This window comes from Chionomys nivalis, chromosome 12 (assembly GCF_950005125.1).
Source record: "Chionomys nivalis chromosome 12, mChiNiv1.1, whole genome shotgun sequence".
Lineage (NCBI taxonomy): Eukaryota > Metazoa > Chordata > Mammalia > Rodentia > Cricetidae > Chionomys > Chionomys nivalis.
Window position 1 is genome coordinate 5,110,452 of NC_080097.1, and position 26,568 is coordinate 5,137,019.

Consider the following 26,568-nt stretch of genomic DNA (forward strand, 5'->3'; position numbering starts at 1 on the left):
AAGATCCCTGAGCCTACATAATTTCCAACCCTATACCAGTTGTAATCCACCCCTAATTGATGTCCTTAACCCTGAGGACAAACTTTGTTAGGAGAGGGGATATCGTCTTATAGAAATACTTCCAGTTGTCATGGAGGTGATATTCTTTCTATGGGATCCTGTAAAAGTAAAATGATGGTTAAGTTTCAAGATTACTGTCTGGTATAATTGCAAATAGTCTGTAAGTACTCAGTAGGATTTTTCTGAAGTTCTTATTTGAAGTTCTGGCCAGAATGTTGTAAGAAGGTGCACCATTTTAACCAACCAAATTGGAATCATTTTGAGCAGCTGGTACCCAAATCCAGTCTTAAAGTAGCACTATCAACATCATCTCTCTAATAGGGATTCTCAGCTATGGAGGATGAATATAACTTTTCTTAAATAGTTGGTCCTTAGAGGGGCTTCTGATGATGGAAGTTAATGATTGTCGGGGAAGGGAGAGCCACATTCCTCAACGGTGTGGCCACAGGTAAGTTACCGTTGCTCCAGTAAATACACATGCCATTCCTCAACGGTGTGGCCACAGGTAAGTTACCATTGCTCCAGTAAATACACGTGTGCCATTCCTCAACGGTGTGGCCACAGGAAAGTTACCGTTGCTCCAGTAAATACACATGCCATTCCTCAACGGTGTGGCCACAGGTAAGTTACCGTTGCTCCAGTAAATACACGTGCCTGGTTGCTTACGCACCAAAGACATGAGAGCAGCGGGAAGGACGTGATGAAGAGAAGGGCTACCAGGACTGAAGGGGAATGAGAGACAGTAACTGGTTTAATATGATCAAAATACTGCGTGTGCGTGTGTATAATTGTGAAAATATGCTTGAGTGGATTCTTGAGAAGCCAAAGAAGATATATATACCCCAGAATTTAACTCTAGGGTTTCACATTCCATGGCTGTCCATTTAGTCCTAGCCCCAGAGCAATGATTCTGACCTGTATGGTCACTGCTTCTGCGTTCATTACACATTAGAAAAAAGGTAACAGCTTGGCATGGTGAGGCACACTTTAATCCCAGCACTCAGAAGGCAAAGGCAAGTGGATCTCTGTGAGTTTGAGGACAGCCTGGTCTACAGAGTGAGTTCCAGGACAGTCAGGGCTACACAGAAAATATCTGTCTCAAAAAACAAAAACAACAACAAAATAAGAAAGAAAAAAGAAAGAAAGAAAAAGGCTAAAGGGAGGCAAAAATTATATGCTGTAGCCACCAGAGGTCACTGGAGGCCAATTCTTCCTTCTGAAGTTTGTTTCCCAGTTGCTAAGCATTTTACCACCAAGCAGTAGTGGCACACTCCTGCCTTAATCCCAGAAACCTGGAGGCGGAGACAGGCAGATCTCTGTGAGTTAGAGGCCAGCCTGGGCTACAACTGAGTCCAGGATAGCCAGAGGTACATAGTGGAATGGTCTCTACAAAAGAAAAGAGAAGGGAAAGAGAAAGAAGGGAAAAGAGAAGCGAAGAAAAGAGAAAAAGAAATTTCCGTATTTCATGGACATGAACACAGGCCAACCTGATCTGGGGAATCCTTCCACTGAGGTTCCCTCTTCACAGCTGAACCTAGGTTTGTATGAAGCTGACAGCTGAAGCTAACTGTAGCACTCCAATGAACGCTCTTGCCAGTGTTGTGCCAGTGGGCACATCTTTCCTGGTAGATCGGCGATGGAGCATGCATGGTCTGGAGCTGGGAAAGACCTTGGATGTCTTTTCTCCCTCAGCAGCCTGAACAGCACCTTCCGGCACTATGAAAGGCAGTCATAGGAGACTGTTTCCCGGTCAATTCAAGATGGATCTCTCACCACAAGGAAAGTATGTGGTGTCCTGAGCAATAGTGTCTCACCACCTAGTTAAGGCAGCCAAGAGCAATGGCTATAACTGTACCGTTTCTGAAGGACTCTGGAACTTTCTTGACCTATAACTTGTAGGGAGATGACCCATGCTTTGAAGTGAGATGTTCCTTTAATAGCCCACATCTTCTGAGAGCAGCATGTCCATGCAGTGTGCCTCTGCGCTAACTCCTTTTTATACTATGGTTTTTGTTAGTTCAAAAGACATGGGTTTTCATAAGACTGCTTCACGCATCCTCAGTTTTAGGGAACTCATCCTTCCTCCCCACTTCCCCAGCAGAATCTACCTTTAGCTCCTAGTACTTCCTTCTTCACAATCTTTCATATCGTGTCTGTTCTAGCCCTTCTTACTCCCATTTTTATCTGAGTTAGTTCAATGTAGCGCTTTCATGGACACTTCATTTGCTTAACCCTTCCTCTTACCCCTCAAGAAATTTCTCAGGTCTTATGTGGATATAGGTGCCAGACATATGGGTGCCGTATGTAGGTGTACTTTTTCTGTGTCCCGGAAGCTGCTCCTAAATAACCACACAGAGACTTATTACTAATTATAAGTGCCTGGCCCAAAGCTCAAACTTATTACTAACCAGCTTTTACAACTTAAATTAACCCTTATCTCTTATCTACACTCTATCACATGGCAATACATTTTTCCAGCACAGCATATCCATCTCCTGCTTCCTCTGCATCTGCTGACGACTCCTGAGACTCTGAACTCCTTCTTCACAGCATCCTTAGTCTGGCTCTTCTGCCCAATCTCTTCCTGCCCAGCTATAGGCCAGTCAGCTCTTTATTAACCAATGAAAATAATACATCTAAGCCAGGCGGTGGTGGCGCACGCCTTTAATCCCAGCACTTGGGAGGCAGAGGCAGGCGGATCTCTGGGAGTTCGAGGCCAGCCTGGGCTACAAAGGGAGTTCCAGGACAGGCTCCAAAGCTACAGAGAAACCCTGTCTCGAAAAAAACCAAAAAAAAAAAAAAGAAAATAATACATCTATATAGTATAGTATACAAGATTGCTCCACAGCGTGATAACTGTCATAAAACTACCGAATCATGTATACATATACACATTTGCTTAATATTACATATTAAGTAATGATTTCATAGTAAGATATATATGTGGAATGTGTATATGTAGGAGATCTGTAGAAAACACGTTTTTAGAGAAAGATCATTTTGTTACCAGTTATCAAACAGCTGGAACGAAACTTGGTATCAGCATACCTGTTACTTGTCGCCCTCTCTCAGTGAAACTTTAGCATGCAAACTTTTTCGGAAAATTGTAACTCTGCCTTAATGTTTTAAATACAAGATTGAAAATAGACACAAAACAACAAAACAGTTTAAAATATACATTCCATCCTGGAAGTAAAGAAGTAGAGCATGCTGGAAAACCCAGTTTCTCAAGCTGCTACACTACTTTTCCCAGTGTAATGATTTTTGTCAAGTTCTTGGGAGCACAAAAGATTCATATTACAAATGAATGGTAGTAACACGTAAACTAAAAGAACACAAGCATCAAGCTTAGCTAATAAAATGGATGCCTACGAATAAACCTCCCCGGGGACAGTGGCGTCAGGAAACATTTAAGGACGACATATTCCTCATATACGTACATTGATGTTCTGCCTGCATGTATGTCTGTGTGAAGTTGTCTGGTCCCCTGGAACTGGAATTACGGACAGTTGTGAGCAGTCATGTAGATGCTGGGAATTGAACCCAGGTCCTCAGGAAGAGAACAGGTGCTCTTAACCACCGAGTCATCTCTCCGGCACTGACTACATATACCTCTGATCCTTTGAACTTCTGCTCAAGGTTCAAATACCTGTGAAAGACAATGGAAAGACCTACCTTGTGTAATGCTCCTGCTGGGCCTCCTGGTGGTGGGTGCTGGAAGGACCTATCCATGGTGCTGCAGTCCCAAAGAGCACACAGAATGAGACGTGGCAGTCATCCACATTCCCAAACCTAGCCCTGAAACCCTAGGACAGACAGCCAGGACCTAATCATCATCAGACAAAAACACAAGCTACAATCAGAAAGCAGACACCCCCACGTGAGGAAGCAGCCAGGCGACTGTCTGTCATGTTCTCCGCCAGCCTATCTAAGAAGTCTTCCCCATACCATAAGTTCCAGTAAAACTTGTTGGTATTACCTGCCTTGCGGTTTCTATCAAGAACGCTAACCTTTGGGCAAAGGAAACAGCTTAGTTGATGGAGTACCTTGGCTTCAATACCCAGCACCACAAGAACTCTCTCAGTGAAACTGAGAAAACTGTAACTCTGCCTTAATGTTTTAAATACAAGATTGAAAATAGACACAAAACAACAAAGCAGTTTAAAGTGTACATTCCACTGTGGAAGACAAGAAGTAGAGTGGCCCATGCCAGTGGGTTTGAGGTCAGCCTGTCATATGTGAGACTCTACCTCAGAACAAAACAGCCCCACACCTTAGGATGACTGATAACACTGCCACATTTAATCTATATAATCTTCACATTTCAAATGGAATTTTGTTTGAGAGTCTCACTATGCAGCCCTGACTATCCTGGAACTCACTATGACAATGCTTCTCAACCGGTCATGTCCCCTTTGGGGGTGTCAAGTGACCCTTTCAAGGAGTCACCTAAGATGATGGGAAAACACAGAGATTCACTTTACAATTCATAGCAGTAGCAAAATTACAGTTATTAAGTAGCAATGAAATAATTTTATGGTTGGGGGTCACCACAGCATGAGGAACTGTCTTAAGGGATCGCAGCGTTAGGAAGGCTGAGAACCACTGCTCTAAAATTTAGCTGACTGCTGAGTTCAAAACTCCGGTCATTTTAAAGACTTCTTACTCATCAACTAATGCTAAGAAAGAAAATCTATTGTACTTAAATAATGTGTGCTTGTTCTGCTATAAGAATATTCAATTCCTAAGAAAGATAAGCAAAACCAACACTGTACAATGGATATAGACTAGTCTGCCCTTGAACTCACAGAGATCCTCCTGCCTCTGCATCCTGAGTACTGGGATTAAAAGTGTGCACCACCATGTATAGCTAAAGTGAATTTCTTATATATAACATATAATGGATATTTCTTTTATATAACCAGTTATTCACATTTTAATTATCCTCTAATATGTTTTTAAACATTTTTGATAGCTGTCCTGGCATTGTGCTATACAACTTTCCTTGTTGCATACACACATGTCTACTCACACCATACCAGAATTCCACAACAGACAAAAGCATGGGTACCACAAACAACTCACCTTGATGAACCAGTAAGTTTTACTGAGATTATTTACAGGAGCAGAAATGGCTCGGACAGTTGCATCACCAAGGCCCCTCCTTCCATGTGTGACAGCTCACAAAAGCTGGGAACCTGGAGCGCACAGCACAGCTTGCAGGCAACTCATCAAGTTAGAGAGAGTCCTTTCCAAGAGACTGCTCTAAGCTTCTTCTGGGAAGCTCTGCTGGTGTCTGCTTCCCCAGGTATGCTGATCTGGTCTCAGAGTCTTCTCCACAGCTCAGGTTCACTTAGATTGAAAGGGACTCTCAGCTTTGATTGTTTACTTTGGCAGGGAGGAGTCTAATATGTCTGGTCAGTTTCAGGAACTTCTTGAAGCTCTTTTGACTTGTTTACCTTCATGCTTACAGAGTTTCCCTGCAGGATGGAATGTTTTTGTTTTCAGAGGAAACTGTTACACAACCTGTTATTACTTTCTTGTTGCTGTGATAATTGCCTTAACCAAAAACAACTTGGGAAGGAAAGGGTTTAGTCCAAACACAGTCGTCATTATTGAGGGAAGCCAGGTTGGAGCATAAGAAGGAGCCTAGGGCATGCCCCGAAACGGAAACAGAGACCACCGCTGGAGTGCTCCTTCCAGGCTTGCTCAGGTTTCACCTGCCCAAGAGTGGAACCACCCTCAGTATCAAACCGTATTATAGAAAATGCCCTCCAGACAAGCGTAAGGACAATCGAGGCATTTTTTTTTAACCGAGGTTCTGCCTTCCTAGGTAACTACAGTTAATGTCAAGTTGATAAAAACTAAGCCCATTATGTTGTTATCGTCCACATTTGTAATCGTTCCAAATGCCTCAAATTGGATTAGTTTATTGCATCTCAGTTAACTGAAAGTCCACACGTAGGATAAATTTCAGAAATACGATAAATAATCTGATCTTCTATCCCCCGTGTTAAAAGCCTAGTTCCTGCTGTCACTCTGCTCTGTGATCTTGTTAGTTTTGTAATTCAACGTTCATCAAGAGTGAACATCATCCCCTTAGATTACGGCGTTTTAATAGGAGGCACTATGAGAGCGTACGGAGATTCCCTCCTCTCCCCTCGGCAGGATCATGGTTCCAACTTGGGGCTAACGGGATAGTCACACTTCTCTTGACTCTAGAGCACATCCTGCATTAGGCTCTTGAAGGTCTCTCTCTTTCGTCTGCATATATCCGCAGTTAAAATGGATCTCTTCTCAGAAGAAAATTCACACCGGGCCCCCTCAGAGGAAGCAGCGAGCTGAAAGAGTAACTCTAAGGTAGAAGTGAATCTGGAAATTTTGGAAAAGCTAGCACCGTGGGCCAGCAACAGCGCTCAGCGTCGCGTCACGTGTCTGCAGCGGCAGCGGGATTGGAGGAGCGCTTTTTAGCGCTGCGGTCTAGGCACGGACGGTCCCGCCCAGCTGCCAGAGGAGCCGGGTAGCGGAGAGAAGAAGCCACCAGAAGACCGTGAAGGGGAGGGGGCGGGAGGGGGGTGGGGCAGCCTTAGCCACCCACGGCCTGGAGCCTGGGAGGACGAGGAGCGCCGCCAGGCTACCCGTCTCGTCACAACTTGCCCAGACAAGACACACTTTATCTTGCACCCTGGAAGAAGGAGCGGGCCTGCCTCTCCCTGCTCGGTTGCTCCGAGAGCCCCGCCTCTGCGCCAGAAGCAATCCCGGGACCTGGGGCCCCGGCGACGCCTCGTGGCTAGCAGCGCCCGGCTTTCGCCCAGGAGCGCGCAGCTGCGGTGAGTCGAGGTCTGGGATGCTCCAGGCGCCCGCCGGGCTTCTACAGCACAGAGCATCTCTCATGTCTGCTGGCGAAGTCGGGCCTTCTTCCCTCCTCTGCCTTCTGAGATCCGCAACGCTGCGGATCCGCCGCGGCCCTCGGCCTCCAACCATCTTTTGCCTTCTAGGACTCGGCTTCCCTAATCTTTGTCTTTTCTGGTTCATGAGGCCTGACGCACAGCGCGGTGTGCCCAGAACAGTAGTCGCCCCACGGGGCTGGGAACGCCGGCCTGGGATGGGGAGCAGGGAGCGAGGTGGGGGTGGGGGACAGGAAAGTATGCCCCCTGCCTTCCTGTTCCGGCCATCTTGTGGTCGAGATTCGACCCAGGGGGCTAAGGATGGCTAACCGCAGATGCCTGAGCTCCTGTGGTGACCGCCAAGAGGGTAGCTTGGGGCTGCCTTTGTCCCTGTGGGGTATGCATGGGGAGCGGGCGACCTTCTCCCGCGTTAAGCTAGAGGTCTTTGGAACGCAACAAACGTCCATCCTTTTAACTGGCCAAAGGGGAAAAATATTGGGAGGGATATGGGCCTGGAGCCATTATCTCCCCAACCAGGCACCTAACTCAACTTAGCCGTTTTTTTGTTTGGTTGGTTAGTTGATTTTGTTTTTGACTTTTTTTTTTTTTTTTTTTTTGGTTTTTCGAGACAGGGTTTCTCTGTAGCTTTGGAGCCTGTCCTGGAACTCCCTTTGTAGACCAGGTTGGCCTCGAACTTAAATTTATTTTTTAATCCTAGCATATTCCGAATGCCCTTTCCTTTCCCTCGCTGCACTAGGTGCTGGAAACAGCGGTGAGCAACACACCTCTCTTATTCCCGCTGATCCCGCCAGCCCAGTGGATGGAGCCCAGAATCCACAAACCTGCCAGGTCGGTGTCCCAGAGCTTCAACAGCTGAGGAAACTGAGGGCCAGGGTCAACAGATGTGTTCTGTACATAGAAGAACCAATCTTTAAAGTTTACGTGCTTTCGGCTTTTATGCGAGGCTCCGGTAAAATCTGGTTTTCGTACAGCCCCAGAATCTTGTGACTACGTGGCCTATATATACGAAGTGTGTGTTTCATTTCCAGGACACTTTGCTGTGGGTTTACTTATACGGAAAGTGTTCAAAATAGTTGGTTACAGCTTATCTTCAAGTTATTGTGAATTGTATTTTCGTTTTTTCTGTTCGTGTATTTGGTTGTTAGGAAAGAAAAAAAAATTCCTGATGGTTGGTCCAAGCAGGGCCTCCCTGGTGGATTGAGGAGGGATGCCTGGCTTTTCCTCAGCGCCTTGATCTCCACGGGAACCACTGGCAACCTCCAGAAGACCCCCACGATGAGAGGCCTGGGGTCTGCAGGTCACTGCTAGAACTGTTTAAAGAACGCAGCACCGGCACAAGTTTGTAAGGTGAATCCTGGAGCCCGGTTGCCTTGGTAGAACGCTGACGGTTGACGGTCCCATCCCTCTTTTTAACTTCAACATTTTGAGAAATACTTTTGGGATGACAAACTATTGCATACATTGGGCTAGTTATTTGGGTTGTATTTTAACAAGATGTCAAAGTGAAGCTGCCAATCCACAGAGGAAGAACAATCAGTCTAAAAAGTATGTTGAAAGCAAGACAAATTTTAAAAGGCTGATAAGCTTAACTCTATTGTGGTGTAATATAAAAAAAAACACTCTTAATTTACATGTACAATTCCGTTAACTTTGGCAAACGTATACATCCAGATAACACCATAGCCAACGTGCAGAATGTCCTATCCCATATTTCCCTCCCGCCCTTATGCTCTCAATTAACTGTTGCTACACATTCCCCAAATGTGTGGGAAAGGTGTGTGTGTGTGTGTGTGTGTGTGTGTGTATTTCAGATCTCTAAACCTAATGCTAGCATGGGGTGGAGAGCTAGAAGACCACAAGAGTTCAAGATTCAGGAGACGAGACCCACGCGTGTTTCGGAGGCTTTCTGGGTCCTGTCTTTTGAGACCAGGGAGGGTGGTGTCAGGGGAGGTGGCAGCCGACAGATGCCCGCTCCCGGTAGATGAGGAGTGTGGTTCTCCGGCTGGTCCAAGAGGTCTCTTGTCGTTCTGGTCCCACAGGTCCCTGAGCGCATGCTGAACGCGCGTGGGCGGATACGCCCAGTGCTCCAGGTCGGGGCTGGGCGCTGCCATAGCAACGTCCTGGACGCCCAGATCTTAGGCTGCTGCCGCCGCCGCCGCAGCGGGGGTCTGGGCCTTCGGCGGGCTCACGAGGGGAGTGGCGGCGGCGGCCCGAGGCGGCCCGGGCCCTGTAGAGTACACTGCCCCGCCCCTGCAGCGCAAGCTTAGGCGGCGGACTGGCTTGCAAGCATGGTAAGATGCGCGAGGCCAGAGGTGCTTGTCCGGGATGCAGGGCGGGGACGGTGGGGTTCGGTGGGACTCTCGAAGCTCTCCTGCCTCCCGCCGCGCTATCTCTTCCTCCACAGCCCTTCCAGAAGCACGTCTATTACCCTCTGGCCAACAGCCCCGAGGGGCCCGACGCCTCTGCCGCAGGCGCGGCCCCCATGGCCTTTGTCCCTCCCAGAGCGGCCTCGGGCCCCCTGCCCTTCTTCCAGTTTCGGCCGCGACTGGAGAGCGTGGACTGGAGACGGCTGAGCGCCATCGACGTGGACAAGGTGGCCGGCGCAGTGGACGTCCTGACGCTGCAGGAGAACATCATGAATATCACCTTCTGCAAGCTGGAGGACGAGAAGTGCCCACACTGCCAGTCGGGGGTAGACCCAGTGCTGCTAAAACTGATCCGCCTGGCGCAGCTCACCATCGAATACCTAATGCATTCGCAGGAGTTCCTCACCTCGCAGCTAAACCTTGTGGAGGAGAGGCTGCACCTGAGCCTGATCGACTACGAGCAGAGTAAGCAGCTGCTCACCAAGCAGGCTGGCGAGATCAAACTACTTAAGGATGAGTGTAAACGCAGAAAGAAGATGCTGTCCACACAGCAGCTCATGATAGAGGCCAAAGCCAGCTATTACCAGGTAGGAAGCTGCGCGGGGCCAGTTCACTTTAGGAGCCTTGACTTCTCCATTCTTCCCAGAGATTTGTTCTTCAGAGAAAACAGATCTAGGCAAAAACACTCGTTTTAATCAACAGAGAAAATGTTTCATTACCTTCTGTAGCCACCAAGGAATTGATAATCAAGTATCTACTATTGCCTGCATGACTTACGATGTTGTCCAAATACAGGTTGTTGAACCTGTTTCCTCCTTTACAATAGATGTGAAAAAATCTGTTGTGTACAAACTGCTATTGAGGTTGGCCCCCAAAGGAGCTGGAATATGATTCGACATGTGAGGGTCCCACCCCCTTTTTTAAAAAAAATTTAAAGTGTTTCCCAAATGACAGAGAAGTCCCAAAGTAGAACCAACAACCTTAGTGGGTCGGTCAACCAGGCCCCTATTACCTACATTTGCCACGCTTCTGTTTCTCCTCTGTCTGTGTTTTGTTCCTTCATAAGAGCTGTCTCCCGATGAGTTACAGACTCCTGAAGTGTTAATGTGTGCAGTTACCAAGGACAAAAATACCAAGATTAGCACGTAAAGAATTAAACACCTTTGAATCATAATCTCTGTTCAAATTAGGCGTTGAACCCAGGATAAATACTGCAATTTTGAAATCAGGGTATGGGTTGAGTAACTCTTGCTTTGAGCTGCTTAGGACCAGGCATCTTTTGAAATTTGGAATATTTGTGTTCACCTAATGAGGTATCTTGGGGCTGGGACTCAAATCTAAATATGTGTTTCTGTGTATGTGCCCGTGTGATCATGTGAGGGTGTCCAGGAGGCCGGAAAGTGTCAGAGCTCTTGGGACTGGAGTTGTGGTTTGCGAGCCACCTGATGTGGATGCTGAGACTCTCACCTGGGTCCTCTGCAAGAACAGGAAAGGTTCTCCAGTTCACGAGACCCACATCTAAATAGATAATTAATTGATATTTTAAATACAGCTTACAGCTATGGCCTGGTGTTGGTTTTACGCAATATTTTTGATTTGCCTATGTTTTGACTGAGACCCATTGTGTAGAGTTGTGTGTGGAGTTTCGTACTTGTGGGGATGTCTATGCTTTGGAGAATTTTGGATTTAAAGCTTTCAGATTAGGGAGGTTCAATTTGTGCTTCAGTGAAAGAAGGATTAACTTAGATTTTTTTTTTTTTTAAAAAAAAGGTCAAGGGCTGGAGAGATGGCTCAGAGGTTAAGAGCATTGCCTGCTCTTCCAAAGGTCCTGAGTTCAATTCCCAGCAACCACATGGTGGCTCACAACCATCTATAATGAGATTTGGTGCCCTCTTCTGGCATGTATGTATACACAATAAATAAATAAATAAGTCTTTTTAAAAAAAAAAAAAAAGGTCAACCTATTGGTTGACAGAATTAATGTACTTTTGACACATGTGAGATGATACTCTTTAAATGGCTTCAAGTGGTCTTCAGAAAATGGGAGCTGAAGTAGGCTTCAGTGCTGGAGATGTGGATGAGTCAGGTGCTCAGACTACAGTCGTGAAGAGCAAACATTGAGACTGCAGGTTATAGTTTAGGGTAAGACACTTGATTCTGTTTGTCGTTTGACTTTAGGATACAGTTGGGAGTTTTTAATTAATGAATTAAAATTAATCTAATGCCTAAAAAATAATCCAACCTAGGGCTTTGTCCCGTGTGTAGGTAGCCCTCTACTGGAGCGTGGACAAACTACACCGCAGAAAAAAGGTGACCTATCTCTTTGCCAGTGTAGCTAGCTAGCCTCAGGAGCCTGTTCCTTCTCCAAGCTGGAGTGCTGAAGGCTTGATCTTGTGCTGGTCTTATGCCTGCAGCCATGGCTGCTGTCCGTTCGTGAATGCAATGACCTCATCGTTCTACATCTTGTCTACCAGATACTGTTTCTAAGGAATCTTCCTGACATTGGCTCTACAATCTTTCTATTTCTTTTCCACGCTACGCAAGCTGCTGGTTATCTCCCATCACGTCCAGGCCACCGCAGCACCACTGGCTGATCTTGTCAGGGTGATCGCCATGATGACCGGCAGGAGTCACAGCTGGGTAACCCAAACGGATTTGTCTTTGGGCCACCAACTCACAAAAAATGACGAGGAAACTTATTATTAATTATGAAAACTCAACTTATAGCTTAGGCTTGTGCTGTTAGCTCTTTTAGCTTAACCCCATATTTTAAATCTCTGTTCTTTTATGTGGCTCACTTGCCTTTACTGTCCTCTCCATCCTGCTTCCTCTCTGTCTTGCAGCTCCACTTTTTCCCAGAGCTCTTTCTGACCAGAAGTCCCACCGATACTTCCTGCCTAGCTATTGGTCATTTGACTTTTTATTAAACCAATCACAGTGAGACACCTTCACACAGTGTAAAGGAATATTCCAGAGCACATCTCTACTACTGTTGCAACTGCTAGACCTTAGCAAATTGCTCAGCTCCTAGGTACATGAATGTCTGCTCTGTGGAACGGGAAGGTTGTCGTCCCGCATCATAGCCATTGCTAGTGGCGCTCGTGTGGCCATTCTTAACATATGGCTAATTGTTGTTGTAGCCAAAACCTGAGAGAGAGGTGGGGAAGCCCTATAGCCGACATAACAAACACCAGGACTGATTTATTACAAGATGAGAAAAGTCACGTGACTTTTAGCGTATTGATGTTTCTTTACCTCTGCAGACAAAGTCCAGAAGCCCTGGGCTCTTTGCAAAGAGACTGGGCAAACCACGTGATCCAGGTCATCTTCAGTAATCCTGATCTCATTCCTTTATCCCTTTCTATGTCTCCATGTCTTTTTGATTCAAGAAATCGCAGCAATCATGTAGTAAAAATTAAATATTCCAGGATGTCCACTTCTTGAAGGCTTTTTCCCACAGAGAATGTGGGTGTGATGTGTGGTATGCAGCCAGGATGTGTAAAAGGGTTACAATGGCAATCCATACTGCCTTTTCTCTCAATATTTTATCATGTAGAATTTACAATATACAGAAAAAAACCAAAATAACCAAAATGTGAATATCCATATGTGGAAGATTTAAAAAGAGAAGTTGATAAGAACAAACAATGAACTAACATAAGCATAGAAAGAACACAAAGACCAGTGTAACTGACACATTTACCCGCCTTCAAAATGTAATGCGTGCTAGGGTTTCGCTGTATTTCCATCCTCTATGTTGGGGAAATTTTAAGATTAAGCAAAATATATTTTCCAATATTTTCATATAAAATTTTATTAACTTTGAGAATTTTATAACTTTTTTTTATCATATTCACCTCCTCCAGCTCCTGCCAGATCTGTCCCCACCAACTTCATGTCCTCTGTAAAATAGCAAAAAAGCTATGGTGTCCAGTTTGTCCTAACCGCATACTCTTGGGTGTGGGGTCATCCCCTGGAGTATGGCCAATTCCCAGAGGCCATACTCTTATTTTTTTAAATAGTTTCCTTCTGTCTATTTCCAGAGGAAATATTGTGTCCTTGTATTCTCCTTCAAGTTTGTCATACCATGTACCTTTGAAAAGTCTTCACCAATGTATATATATTCATAGGAGAGTGTTTGTAGGTTTCAGACACTCCAGACACGTACACAAACACATCCACATATGTGTGTGTACCTGTATTAGCTACTAGGTCTGCCATGACAAATACCATCACTTAGATGGCTTAAGTAACGGAAATTTATCTTCACGATATTTGGAAGCTGGAAATCCTGCATCAAGGTGTTAGCAGGGCTGGTTTCTGGTGTGGTCTCCCAGCCTACCATGAGCAAATCAATGGCAATAGGATGGAAGTCGACGTCATAGAAACATCAGTAGGGCTTCCAGACGATACCAGAGGAGATGCTCCAACTGTTAGAAGATGTATTTCCTTGACTTGTTTTAGCTTGGGAAGTGTGTTCTTACCTTACCTTTGCCCTTTGGGTTAGCGTCTCTAGCCAGCTTCTTTATCTTTTAGGAGAAGCTGCCAAGAGGCCATGCTTCAGGTCCCTGGTTTTTACTGCAGGTAGATGGAGAGTCTCGCTGCAGACACTTGACTGTGTTGCTCTCTTTCCAGTGCCACTTCTGTGACAAGGCCTTCATGAACCAAGCCTTCCTACACAGCCACATTCAGCGCCGTCACACTGCAGAGTCTCACCTTGGTAAGGCATGAACTCCGTCAGAGTTACCTTCCCTCTGCTGCCTTGTCCCTTTCTCAGTGAGTCGTGGTCCAGTGCATTTCTCAGTCCTTTTAAAAGAAAGTCTCACAGGCTGTAAATGAGTAAATCCAGTGAGTAAATGGTGAGCCCCCATGTGTAAGTTCTCAGTGCCCTGACTGCCGAGGACACAGCCGTGAGCACGCTGGAGAAATCCCACTTCGAATCTTGCCGGCAGATGGGGAGCTAAAGTAACCCTGGAACCGGGGCACTGGCTTCCAAGTGCAAGATCCGAAGGACGTGTCCAATGCTGTGAAGGACAGAGACAGGGAGAATCATCCCAGGCGGTCTTTGGAGGCCTCTCTGAGGACGTGATTTCTATCCAGAGAGCAGAGTCCTAAAAGAGTTGCGGTCTGGTGAGATCTAGGGACTAGAGCATCCCAGATACTGTGTGTCTAGAGAACAGGAGTTGGGTGAGTGAGGCCATGGCAGGTGGGGAGGCTGGAGGCTTAGGGGAACTGATCTCAGGAGGCGATGAAGGCCCTGGCCTATGGGTTATGGGGATACAGTGGGAAGCCGCGGGATGACTCCTTCGTAGGGAAAATGATGACAGAAGCATCCTTGCTGCAGGCGAGTCGCCCGCAGGGGCAATAGTGACAGCTGGTAGAAGAGGGAGGAGGTGCCTAGAAGTCCACGCGAGAAGAGGAGGAAGCCGAGATGGGCATGGTTGCAGGGCAGAGGGAGACAAGAACGTGCTGGACACAGAGCCTACAGTTATGACTGGGGGTGGAAGCAAGAGATGAGGCACAGACCTGCTCCTCTTTAGGAGAACGCTTTCTGTGCTGGAGGGTGAGGGGTGAGAAGACGGTTCAAAGAAGGTGGAGACAGGAGAGTTTGTGTTGGCCACACATACATTTGCATCACACATGCAAGAGACACGCAAGTCACACAGCGGATGCTTGCAGATGGGGACCCAGGGTAGATAGAGGGATCTGAAAGGACCCTGGAGGACGGGGGGAGGTGGGGGTTGAAGCCTTCTAGTTAGAGGTCAGAAGACCCAAGGCCTCTGCTAGATCTCCCAATATTGTTCCTCAAGAAAGGCAGGTAGACGGTCCCGTGAGGGTGACCTAGGGAGTGTGCTGTCTTGAACAGCAAGAGGAAAAGTGTTCCTAGAAGGTGGCAGGGGTCCAAATATATTGTTCCCGAAGCAAAGAGTGGAATGCAGACGGGGAATTGACTGCTGCCACACAGTGGTTGGCCTTGGCATTGCAGGTCAGTCTGAGTGTGTGCTGGGAAGGGAAGCAGGAGACCCAAGATAGCACCTTGATTGAAATGTGAAAACAAGAGAAAATTATCTTATATTGGCATTAATGTGTCTGGGTGCTGGTGGGAAGAAGCCAGAAAGCAGAGATAGAAATAGGTAGCAATAAAGACAGAAATGGGAGAGGGTCCTGTGGAGAGGGTTCTCCGGTTTATCAAGGATTCCGTCTTCCCACTGTTTGAATGCTCTCAAAGCACGGCAGGTCTCCTCCTCCAGCAGGGCAGGTGTGTTTTCAATAGATGCCCTGGTTTCCTTCATTCGGGGCCAGTCTGTTTCTATTCCTGCCCGTGGTGCTTTGTAGTCGAGGCAAAACAGAAAGCAGAAATTTCCATGATAAACCACGGACTGAGGGAATAAGCAGTGTTATTGGACGCACGCGAATGTTGAACTCTATTTAAGTGGCCTGCCGCTCTTGGGTGTGAACTGACCTCTCTCTGTTTCAGTCTCTTCTTGTTTCTCATACTCGTGTCAGAGGGCATTTCAGGCTCTGAGATGAGTATTGTCTCCTCAGGTCATCTTTGAGGTTCTGACTTTCTGCTTTGGTTTCCATCCCTTTCATGTCTGCACCCACAGCACATGTAAACCCATTCAGTCATGTGTACATCCTCATGTAAGTACATGGACATCATAAGTACTCCTCCCTTCATGCCTTGCTGCCTTGGACAGATGACTACCCGAGTCTGCATCTTGAGTCCCCAGCCTTTATATGACCAATGACAGGGACTTTAGGACAGTTGGGAGGGAGCCCAAACGTCGCTGACGGTGTGGTACTTGCAAGCGAAGCCTTTGCTTCTCTGCTTCGAGTGGGATGGACTTGTCTGAAGAGTCCAGAGTCCTAGTGACCAGGACTGCTCCCTGAACAGCATTCACACGCTGTCCTTGCGAATAAGCTGTAGTACAGTAAGTGGCTGACAGAAGTCCCTAAAATAGACGAAATGTCTGGTCACATGAAGGGCTCCCGATAAGCGTGGGACTGGGCTCATAGCATACACTAGGTAATAGTGATCTGAGTGGGGGCAGTTTCTTTTCTTATCCACACAGCTGTGCCCTGTAAGGTTTTAGGTGAGTTCACAAGAAACTAGGTTTTCCAGATTCTAACTAGACTTTCTGTCACCACAGAGTACGATACGAAGGCCCAGACTGACAGGCTCCAGAAGGAGGTCGACATGTTGAAGGAACAGCTGCAACTCACCAGGTCTCAGCTGGAGTCTTCCCAGCACGCCCATGCAGTCCGGTTCTCTAAGGTAGGATGCAGCGTTCTCTACGGGAGATGATGCAATCACTAGGAGTGTAAAAGACGCAAGGACACGGGGATGCTGGCGTGAGTGTGTGTGTGTGTGTGTGTGTGTGTGTGTGTGTGTATGCATGTCCATGTAGGCCAGGGCCCTTATTCCTTTGAGGTTTTTCACTGAACCTGGAGCAAGACTTGGATGCCCTCAAGCCTCAGCCATCCTCCTGTCCCTCGCGTCCAGAGCACTGGAGTTATAGCCTTATGTGTGGCCACCCTGGCTTCATAGGTGTGCGTTAGGGATTTGAATTCAGAACCTCACGCTTATGCAGCCAGCCCTGTTAACGACCAAGCCATATCATCAGTCTCCAAATGTGGTTTCTGGTTTTGTTTTTTATTTACATGTGTTTACTGAGAACGTATGTGAATGGGCATGTGGAAGTCAGAGGACAGATGCTGGACTTGCTTCTTTCCTTCCACCTTGTGAGTCTTGGGATCAAATTCAAGTTACCAGGCTTGGCGCCAAGTATCCTTTCTCCGTGATCCATCTCACTCACCTGCACCCCAGCCGTGTTTCAATTAGGAAGGATCTTTGTGTATAGACCCTACTGTTTTAGGAAATGACTACTGGTCTCCCTCAGAGAAGACAGACGGAAAGATTTGGGATGAAGCTACAGTTGGCTTTAGAATTTGCAGGTCTGCTTCGTCCCTGAGCCTTTAATGACACGTATGAAAATAATTCCAGGAATATGAAATGCAGAAGACGAAAGAAGATGACTTCCTGAAGTTGTTTGAGAGATGGAAAGAGGAGGAGAAGGAGAAGTTGCTTGATGAAATGGAAAAGGTCAAGGAGATGTTCATGAAGGAATTTAAAGAACTAACTTCAAAAAATTCGGCATTAGAATACGTGAGTATTGATCATAGACCTTCTCATAGTATTGCTCCCTTTCAGACAGTGTTAGCATGACATCGTGGCAGAGGGTCAGATATCTCAACTGTCCTGTAGGCACGGCCCCTCTACCAGGGAGCCTGCGGCACGCAGGAGGCAGAGTGGGTGAACGGGATTGTTTTGTTATAGGGCAATCTGTACAGGCTCTAGTACAGAACACTTGGGGATGCGTTTGTTCAGCTCCCAGAAACTTCCTTCTTTCATTATGTGGTCAGCTTTAAATAGCCTTAAACCACAAACCATTCTCCAAAGTCTAGAATGTTCCAAGTAGTGGATGGAAAGGCCAGCACAGATCACCAAAGTGTGTGTGTGGGGGGGAGGGAGGATGCTTGCCTAGCCCGCTCTTCACTCTACACCTGTCCTATGAAGAGGATTCACTCTCTACAGTAAGCAGGGTATGGCAGGGGGCTCTGCGCCAGGTGGGAACGGACGTGTGTGATAGAATCACTTTCTGGGGTCGGAACCTTCATCTTCAGGGCCTGGCCATCCAGTTCTTTTGCTCTGAAACCTCCTAGAGAAAGGGGAGGGCGCTGAGGGCGATCCTTGGGCTCCCTCTAGGGGCCACACGTCTTAGACACAAAACTAATGGCTACCGTGGAACAAAGCCAAATCCTTTCCCATTCCTTTCCTGCTCAGGGTCTCGTCCAACACGGTGTGACAGTTAGTCACGTTGTCTCCTTGGGCTTTCCTTCGTCTGTTGCAATGTTTCCATCTCACTATAGATGAGCGTAATGATTTACAGAAGCGCTGCTGGGGCATTCTCCTGACTAGTCTGAGTTCATGTGGGCAGGGGCTTGGATGGAGATGTGTCAGTTCATCACACCGTCGTCCATAGGCATCCGTGATCCTCACCATCTGTGGCTTTTCACTTTGGCCTTCTCGGTAGTGTTGGTGGGAACACGCTTCTGCACTGAAAAGCTCCTTTGCATTTGAGTGGTTGCCGTGATCACACAGAGGGTAGACTCCCACCCTTCCATTTTCTGATGGTAACACTTTATTGCCTCTTGCTGTCTGCACTGGTTTTTTTCTTCCTCTTTTTATATTGTTAACTTTGAGAAAATTAAAAGTCTAGTCCTAATGAATTTATTACTATGGTCCCCTGGATGGTTGACCTTCCATTGCAGTCTTAGCTTCTTAGAACTGGCTGTCACGGGGGCGTGGTGATATACCCCAGGAATCCTGTGCTCAAGAGACTGAGATGGGGTCAGCAAGAGTTCAAGGCCAGCTTGAGCAGCAAAGCCAGGTCTGCCTCAAAACAAACAAACAGAAAGGGACAGGTATACCCAGTTCCTCTCACAAATGCTGTGTTCCTGTTAAAAATGTAAAGACCCATTGTCAAAGGCCAGAAAGTTGGTTTGGGGCCAGAGAGGTAGCTCAGCGATTAAAGCATTTGCTGTGTAAGACTGCTGACCCAGCTTTTGTGGGGGATGGCTGACCCAGGCTCGGTCCCCAAAATCCACAGCTGTCCTCTGAGAGCCATGCACGCTGTGGCATGTCCTACCCCCCTCCAAGAGTAAACCATTTTTTAATAATGAGTTTAGTTTTTCCTTTCTGTTTTTTAATCCTGTATGCACTCTGATGGAAAGAAGCATCAAAGGTCAGAGAGGGGTAGCAATGAGAGGTAGAAACGAGAGAGAGAGGTAGAAGCATGGGACAGGCAGGAGGGCTGTGTGGGAGCGTTCGTTTGGAAGGGCGTTCGAGTTGAACATGGCTTTGTGCTCACGAGCTTTGTCACTGTCTCAGATAAATGTGTAGCGTGTCTACCAATGACTCTTTTTCCCCATTTACAGCAATTGTTAGAAATACAGAAGTCCAATATGAAGTTCAAGTCCAACATCGGCTCCTTAAGAGACGCTCATGAGTGTAAAGAAGATCACCTCCCGAGTCCCCAAGATCTCCAGAACATGTTTCATCTCCTGGACGGCCAGGTATGGCGTGGCCAGGTATGGCGTGGCCGGTGACCGCAGGCACAGCTTGCAACATTTACTTGGTTGCTTCTGCTTGCATCTGCACGAGGTTACTGTGCAGTGTGTATACAGGCCTGAAGGAGGGCACTGGATCCCAAGGAAAGGGGACACTGAGCTCAGGTCCCCTCAAATGCAGTCAGCACTCTTCACCACTGAGCCAGGTCTCCACTGTCTTGGTTTTTTCCTTAATGAGTTCGTTCACACCAAATTTGTTTGTTTCATTTATTTTACCCTTGTATCTCAACACATGCCTAACTCAGAGTAGGTGTTGATTCATAAGTGTGAATATAAAACAGCAGAAAAATTTCAGTTTTAACTATGAAAATGTCAGTCTGAACTTGTGTCCTTAGTCAGTTCTCCTTGTTATTTAATCTTTCCTCTTTCAGGTGTAGATCTTGCTTTTTAAAAACTACATATTGAAGCTTCAAGCTTATCCTTAGTTGACGTATAGCACTGCATTGGCAAACTGATACCTTTGTGTATTTTATTCTCATTTGGAAGTCAGACTCCATAATCGCTCTATAAAAGTTATTTTATCTCAGTGGTTTATGGAAAGCAATTAAAAATTAAAAAGGCTAAGGATCTAGGTAAGTGGTACAGCCTGTGTCAGGCCTCACATTCAATGTCCACTCTGTGTTGGGGGGTTATAACCTATGAATTTGATAATAATAATTTTAAAAGCCTTCGAGTCACTGAGCCTACTCACAGGGTAAAGGTTTTTGCCAATGAAGCTTGATGACCTAGGTTCAACCCCTGGGACCCACATGGGAAAGGAATAAACCGATTCTCATTGGTTGTCTTCAGACCTTCACATGTGTGCAGTGTCAATGCTTGACCTTGCATGCACACACACAGGCGCATGCATGCACACACACAGGCGCATACATGTACACACACAGGCGCATACATGTACACACACAGGCGCATACATGCCCACACAGAGATGCATACATGCCCACACAGAGATGCATACATGTACACACAGAGATGCATACATGTCCACACAGATACATACATGTACACACAGATGCGTACATGTACACAGAGATGCATACATGTCCACACAGATACATACATGTACACACAGATGCGTACATGTACACAGAGATGCATACATGTACGCACAACAAATAAATATAATAAACCTTTAAGAAAAATAAACCTATGAAAATTTTTAAATGGTAAGAGCGTTTTGAAATATGATTGCCGTTTCTTGTTCTGATGCCACCTCTTGTCTGCCTCCCTTAAATGTACCTTCTCCATCACAGCTGGCTGTGCATGTCATCATCCTGTCTGCCTTTAACCTTTCGGTGACACCACCTCCCTGCGTCCCCCGTGTCCTGCCCCGGCTAGCAACAAGGCCTTGTTTCCCACCGGACTTTAAAATTTGCAGTCATGATCTTCCCTCTGCCCCAGGGTCCTCTTTCTACAACAGTGGTTCTCAGCCTGGGGGTTGCAAGCCCTTGGGTTGCAAACGACCCTTTTGCAGGGGCTGACAAGACCATCAGCTTATCAGACATTACATTATGATTCATAGCGGTATCAGAACTACAGTTATGACGTAGCCATGGAAATAATTTTAAGTTGGGAACTGTGTTAAAGGTTGAGAACCACTGCTCTAGGCCATGACTCCCCACTTCCCACCATGGCCCTGCTGCCCTTTTCTGCTGGCTGGGACCTTTCTGCTTTTAAGATCTGCCTCACATCCCTCAGGATCACTGGAACACTACTCACAAGGTTTTCCCGAGTCTTCTCTAGACTCTAGCATTTGTTTGATCAGAACTTAGTTACACACATTCAACAGGAGCTCCGTCATCACCGTGTCCACCCCTTGCCCATACAGAGCTGGCAGTGTCCTTCAAATCCTCCACATTGCCAGTGGTTGCTCAGCCAGCTCCTGAGCACGCGTAGAAAACTGGAAGATGGCCTACTCTGTTGACATTTGCTTTCCACTGATACACTGTCTTCCATGAGCTGACTTGCCCTGATATACTGTCTTCCATGAGCTGACTTGCCTGTCAGTAAGACCCAGAAACCTTAGTGCTTTGCCCCCTGCTCCCCAGTCATTGGAGAGGAAAGGGCCTCAACTGAGAAAATGCCTCATAACATCCAGCTGTAGACAAACTATAGGAGTTTGTCTTAATTCGTGATCATGGGCAGAGTGGGGGCTTCAGCCCGTGGTGGGTGGTGCCGTCCCTGGGCAGGTAGTTCTGATTCTATAAGAAAGCAGGCTGAGCAAGCCATTGGGGAGCAAGCCAGTAAGCACTGCTTCATGGCCTCTGCATCAGCTGCTATAGACAAACCACTTTTTTCTCTCCTCCAGGAGAGCAAGTGGACAGATCGATTTCAAGTTCTCAGTGAGGATCACAGCAAGGAGAAGGGACAGGTAAGACCGAGAATCCAGGAGCCCCATCTGGTCAGCTCCCCTGTCCTGTCTCTCCAGGGCTGAGAGTCCAGGAGCCCTATCTGTTCAGCTCCCCTGTCCCTGTCTCTCCTGCTGAGGATGGAATCAGGGCCTCAAGCATGCATAGGCAATTGCTGTGTTACTAAGGCACACACACATCACACACATGCACACATTGGCCATTTTCAAAAGAATTTCCAATTAACTCAATAATGAAGGTAGTATTTTCCTACTTAACATTTCTGGAGAAATGTGTAAAAAAATACCTAGAAGTATTTATAACTTTAATACAAAATTAACCACTGCTACTCCTTTGTAAGTTTCTCTTCAATTTTCTCTCTATATTATTAGTGCTGCATGTCTTTTTGCAAACGATTTTCTTTGTCCTTCGAGACTGTCACATAGATCCAGTGTATTTTGACCACACTCATCCCTGACTCCACCCCCAGCTCATTCTGGTCGTGGGCTTCACCACTGTGTCCCCTCCTCCTCCTCCTCACTTCATGGCTCCTTTCTACAGTCTGTTCCAAACACAACCCGCTGGCTCCAGTTAGTCTTGCCCATATGCACACGGTTCTAGGGCCACCCACTGGGCACGCGCACCCTCCCAGGGGCCACACCGTTGATGAGAAGTGGCTCTGTTCCTTCCAGCAGCCACTGGTTGCCAGCAGCTCCTCCGCTCCAGATGGGGCTTCATGAGCTTCTCCTCTGGCCACGCTGGATCGTTGACTGGCTTTATCTAACGCGGGCAGACACAGCCTCCCTGAGTTCCTGAGTGCAACCGCTCTGTCATTGCTAGATGACTCTGAGCCTGCCCCCCTTTCTAAGTCCAGACTCAGGGAAACACGACGCTTCCCTCTTCATTTCTTTGCTTCTTTGCTCCTTCTCTTAAGCTCTGTGCCCTTCACCATGTGACCACTTGCAAATGGTGTAGTTTCCCTTTTTTCCATCTTTCCCCTCCAGGTTGCTGCCCAAACTTGCAGCTTGCCTGACATGCTGGTATTCTCTTAATAAACACAAATAAAAGTGTCCTCAAGCCTTCTTCTGAGTATGCTTTTAAATTCTTTTATTAACTAGGCTAAACCCAAAAGGGACACCAATTTCCTGGGGAATACGTCATGTCCAGCTGTTTTATAGATGGGGCCTTCCATCTCTGGCTCTTACATTCTTCCTCTGCTCTCTTCTCTGAGCCTTGGGTAGTGGGGGGCAAATGTCCTGTTTATGGATGAACACCCCACAATCGCTTATCCTCTTTGATGAGTTGTGAATTTTTCTATTAACCACGGTCCATCGCAAAGAGAAGCATCTCTAGTGAGGGTGGAGAGCTATGATAACCTAAAGGTATAAAGAAGGTATGTAGAAGCATTTGATACCGTGCCCTCACAGTTTCTTGGCCTGCTTTCCAGTACCAAGCATGAGTTCCTTCCTGTGAAGCAGGCCTTTAAGCTGATCATAACATCCATGCCACGATTGCCCCGATGTGCTTCTCTAAGGGCTACGTTCCTAGAACCATAAACCCCCACATACAGATAGATCCTTACAAAATGTGCATTTGTTCTTTCTAGATAATGGATGCTTTGTGCTTAAAAAATACCATCCAGCGTCATTTTATTGGCTGGGAGATGATCTTAGGTGTTTCATGTGTTCATCATTTCTGTTATTGAATTGATATATCTGGGTTTTTTCACGTTTCTGAGCTGGAGCATAAATAAAAGACTGTTAACATTAAGAACCTAATGAAAACAACACGTTAATGTAAAAGTGATTCCCTGATAATTGTTCCCTGAGTATAGCAGAAAATTCATTGTTAATGTTTCCACCAGGACAAAGTACCTAAAGTAGATGTATTTGAGAATATCTTAAGATAGGAAATCTTACTTAGTTTTTAAATAATAGTATCTTTTGTGCCTTCTGTATTGCTAACAGATCTTTTCCGCACAGAGCATTTGTTTCCTCATCCACATATTTCCTAAAATAATGTTCCTTCATGTAATTAGTACTAAGTACTCCTTTCATACAGTACTAAGCAGAATATCATATTACTAAAGATTATAAGGTCATGTGTGTATGTGTGTGTGTATGTGTGTGCATGCACTTCACATGCCATGTGGTCCTGTGTGCACTGTGGGGGGGGTGGGGCACAGGTTGATATTGAGGATGTCTTCCCCAGTCACTCTCCGGTTTATTTCCTGACAGGATCTCTTGCCAAGCTTGGAGTTTGATGATGTGGGGGGTTTGTCTGGTCCATTGGCTTGCTCCAGGGATTCAGGGTCATCACCTCCCAAGAACAACAGCCTAATCTGAACTCTGGTCCTCATGCCAGTGTTCATGTACTTTATCCACTGATTTTTCTAGACTCGTCCTGGTCTCTTTTGTTTTTTAAGACAGGGTTTCTCTGTGTAACAGCCCTAGTTGTCCCAGAGCTAGCTCTGTAGACCAGGCTGGCCTCGAACTTGCAGAGATCCGCCTGCCTCAGCCTCCCGAGTGCTGGGATTAAGGGCGTGCGCCACCACCGCCCAGCTCCTGCTCTTTTTGAGAAACATGGGAAAGCCTCTCCATTTGTTCTTTTCATGGCTGCTTCCCTTTTCTGTCAATTTTCTACTCGCTGTGGCAGCCTGTTACAAATTTAGCCTTAAATGATCCACATTAGTCATCTCACACTTTCTGTGGGACAGGAGTTGGAGGCACGACTTGGCTGGGGCCACAGCTCATGAGTCCACAAGCTGTATTCAGAACATTGCCTAAGCTGTGTTCTCCTTCAGAGCGCCTATGGCTAGCCTGGGTTAGCTTCCGGAAGCTGCGCTGGTCCACTAAAGTCTCTGACACGGTCATTGGCCCGGGGGAGTGTCACTCAAGCCCTCTGGTTATGTCACTCATTGTTTTCTTCCTCCTCTGTGGGGAGGGCTCAGGAGCAAGACAGCTGAAAGTCAGCAATGTGGGTTCACAGCCTGTGATCTTCTTCCCTTTCGCTGCCTTCTGCTAGGAGCTCATCCCAGCGGTTCTCCCTAAACCTAAGGCTGGCTTGTGCACAGTCTGGGTGCACAGCCTCCTGCCCGGCCAGGATAGGCTGCTCCTTTGCTGCTTCAGCTGTTTAGGAGCTGCTTGCTTCTCTGTCTCACCCTACCAGAGAGGTGAATTCAGGCACATGCAGTCGTCTCTGCCTGAGACCTATTATTCCACATGGTTGGCACCTGCTCTCCCCACAATGCGCGCACTGTTTCTCTGGTTAGGGGAAGTGGCCTGTGCCAACTTGATATTGCTTTTCCTAGGCTCTTGGCAGTCTGTCTTCCTTTTAAATAACATTGGTAGGAGTTCAAAGGGAGTCACAGATAATCCGTGGTGTGACCTTTCTGACCCTGCCTGAGAGCCCAGGAGGTAGGTGTGTTATGGTCACATGAGGTGACAGAGAAGGCTGGTGTTAGGAGTGAGGCTATAGAGGATAGCAGAGGGCTTGAAATCCACGTGCGCGTGCACATACACACACGCATGCACACACACAGAGGCTTCGTGAGGTGGTGTCTGACTGTCTTGTCTAAGCTCTTCAAATCCCCCTCTCACCGTATTCTTGCTTTTACCTTTGTAACCCAATCTTTACTGTGGTGTCACAATAATGTCACCCCCTGATTTTTTTCCTGGGGTCTCTTGCTTCTTGGGGGCCAGCCCTCCTCAATTTGGTGATCTGGTCCAAGGTCCTAAACCTCTATCCAAAATCCTGAGCCATTTTACTAGAACTTCTTTCTGATTTCTAGCTATGCATTTCTCAGATGGCTTTGGGGGGTGATGGGGTCATGCCCCTTCAACCGTCTAGAACTGTGCAGAGAGTTTGTTTTTGATTTGTCTCGAGACAGGGTCTCACTAAGTAATCCTGGCTGTTTTAAACTCAAAAGTAGATGAAGCTGGCTTTGAAGTTGCCGCGCACCGTGCCCCCGTGTCTACGCTCTGTGCGCTGGCACCCAGTTCACGAGCTTCGGGCAAGGGGGGCTGGAGGTTAAAATACACAGACGCACAGAGAGACAGCGACACGGGTCATCCTTGAATTCCCCAAGAATGCCCCCTTTATTGCGTTCAGGGGCAGATTATATAGAGATAGCCACGCCCCAGCCAAACCCACCAGAAACCACTCTCCTGCCATCAGGAACTCCTGAAGGTCTCGTGCTCAGAGCAGCTGTAGGCACTCAGATCAGGGGATTACAAGAAATTCAGCATCTGGGGTCTCACTGCTCCCAACAGAAGTCACGGAAATCCGCCTGCCTCTCACCTTTCATGTGCTTGACACGTTCTCTCTTGACACTTGGTTCTTGGGGGATTCTTAGAATACACCAGCCTCTGAGGGGTTCTTTTCTGGCCTCCCACATACTTCAGCTCAGTGTTTCCACGTGCACTTGAACACAGAGAACTTCACAGGCAAGACCTCGCCATGTGTGTAGCCCTGACTCTACAATGTGGAAGTTCAAGGCCAGCTTTGCCCGTCCCCGCTCTTTGAATTCGAGTCATACATGTTGTTCTCTAGGACCTGAGTTTCCACATTGTACTGTGAACCTAGATTGCATTTTTGTAGCATCATTGGAGTAAACAAGACACTGGAATGTGTAGCATCATAGTAAGTGTTGATTTAAAAATGCACAACCAGACAGAGGGACGGCTCATTGGT

General features: G+C 46.9%; 1 protein-coding gene across 4 annotated transcripts in view; it reads left to right on the forward strand.

The window, feature by feature from the left end:
- Positions 1 to 6,645: 6,645 nt before the first annotated feature.
- Positions 6,646 to 26,568, forward strand: part of Dzip1 (DAZ interacting zinc finger protein 1) — a 45,506-nt gene continuing 25,583 nt past the window's right edge. Inside the window, exons 1-11 of one of the 4 annotated variants that reach the window (XM_057786056.1) lie at positions 6,646 to 6,890; positions 7,705 to 7,796; positions 8,114 to 8,315; positions 9,008 to 9,259; positions 9,373 to 9,921; positions 11,879 to 11,974; positions 13,970 to 14,054; positions 16,489 to 16,613; positions 17,343 to 17,504; positions 19,337 to 19,474; positions 21,837 to 21,899. In XM_057786056.1, coding sequence (XP_057642039.1) covers positions 9,257 to 9,259; positions 9,373 to 9,921; positions 11,879 to 11,974; positions 13,970 to 14,054; positions 16,489 to 16,613; positions 17,343 to 17,504; positions 19,337 to 19,474; positions 21,837 to 21,899 — 1,221 coding nt within the window. In that variant the 5' untranslated portion in view covers positions 6,646 to 6,890; positions 7,705 to 7,796; positions 8,114 to 8,315; positions 9,008 to 9,256. The other 3 variants (XM_057786057.1, XM_057786058.1, XM_057786059.1) reach the window with 3 other exon arrangements.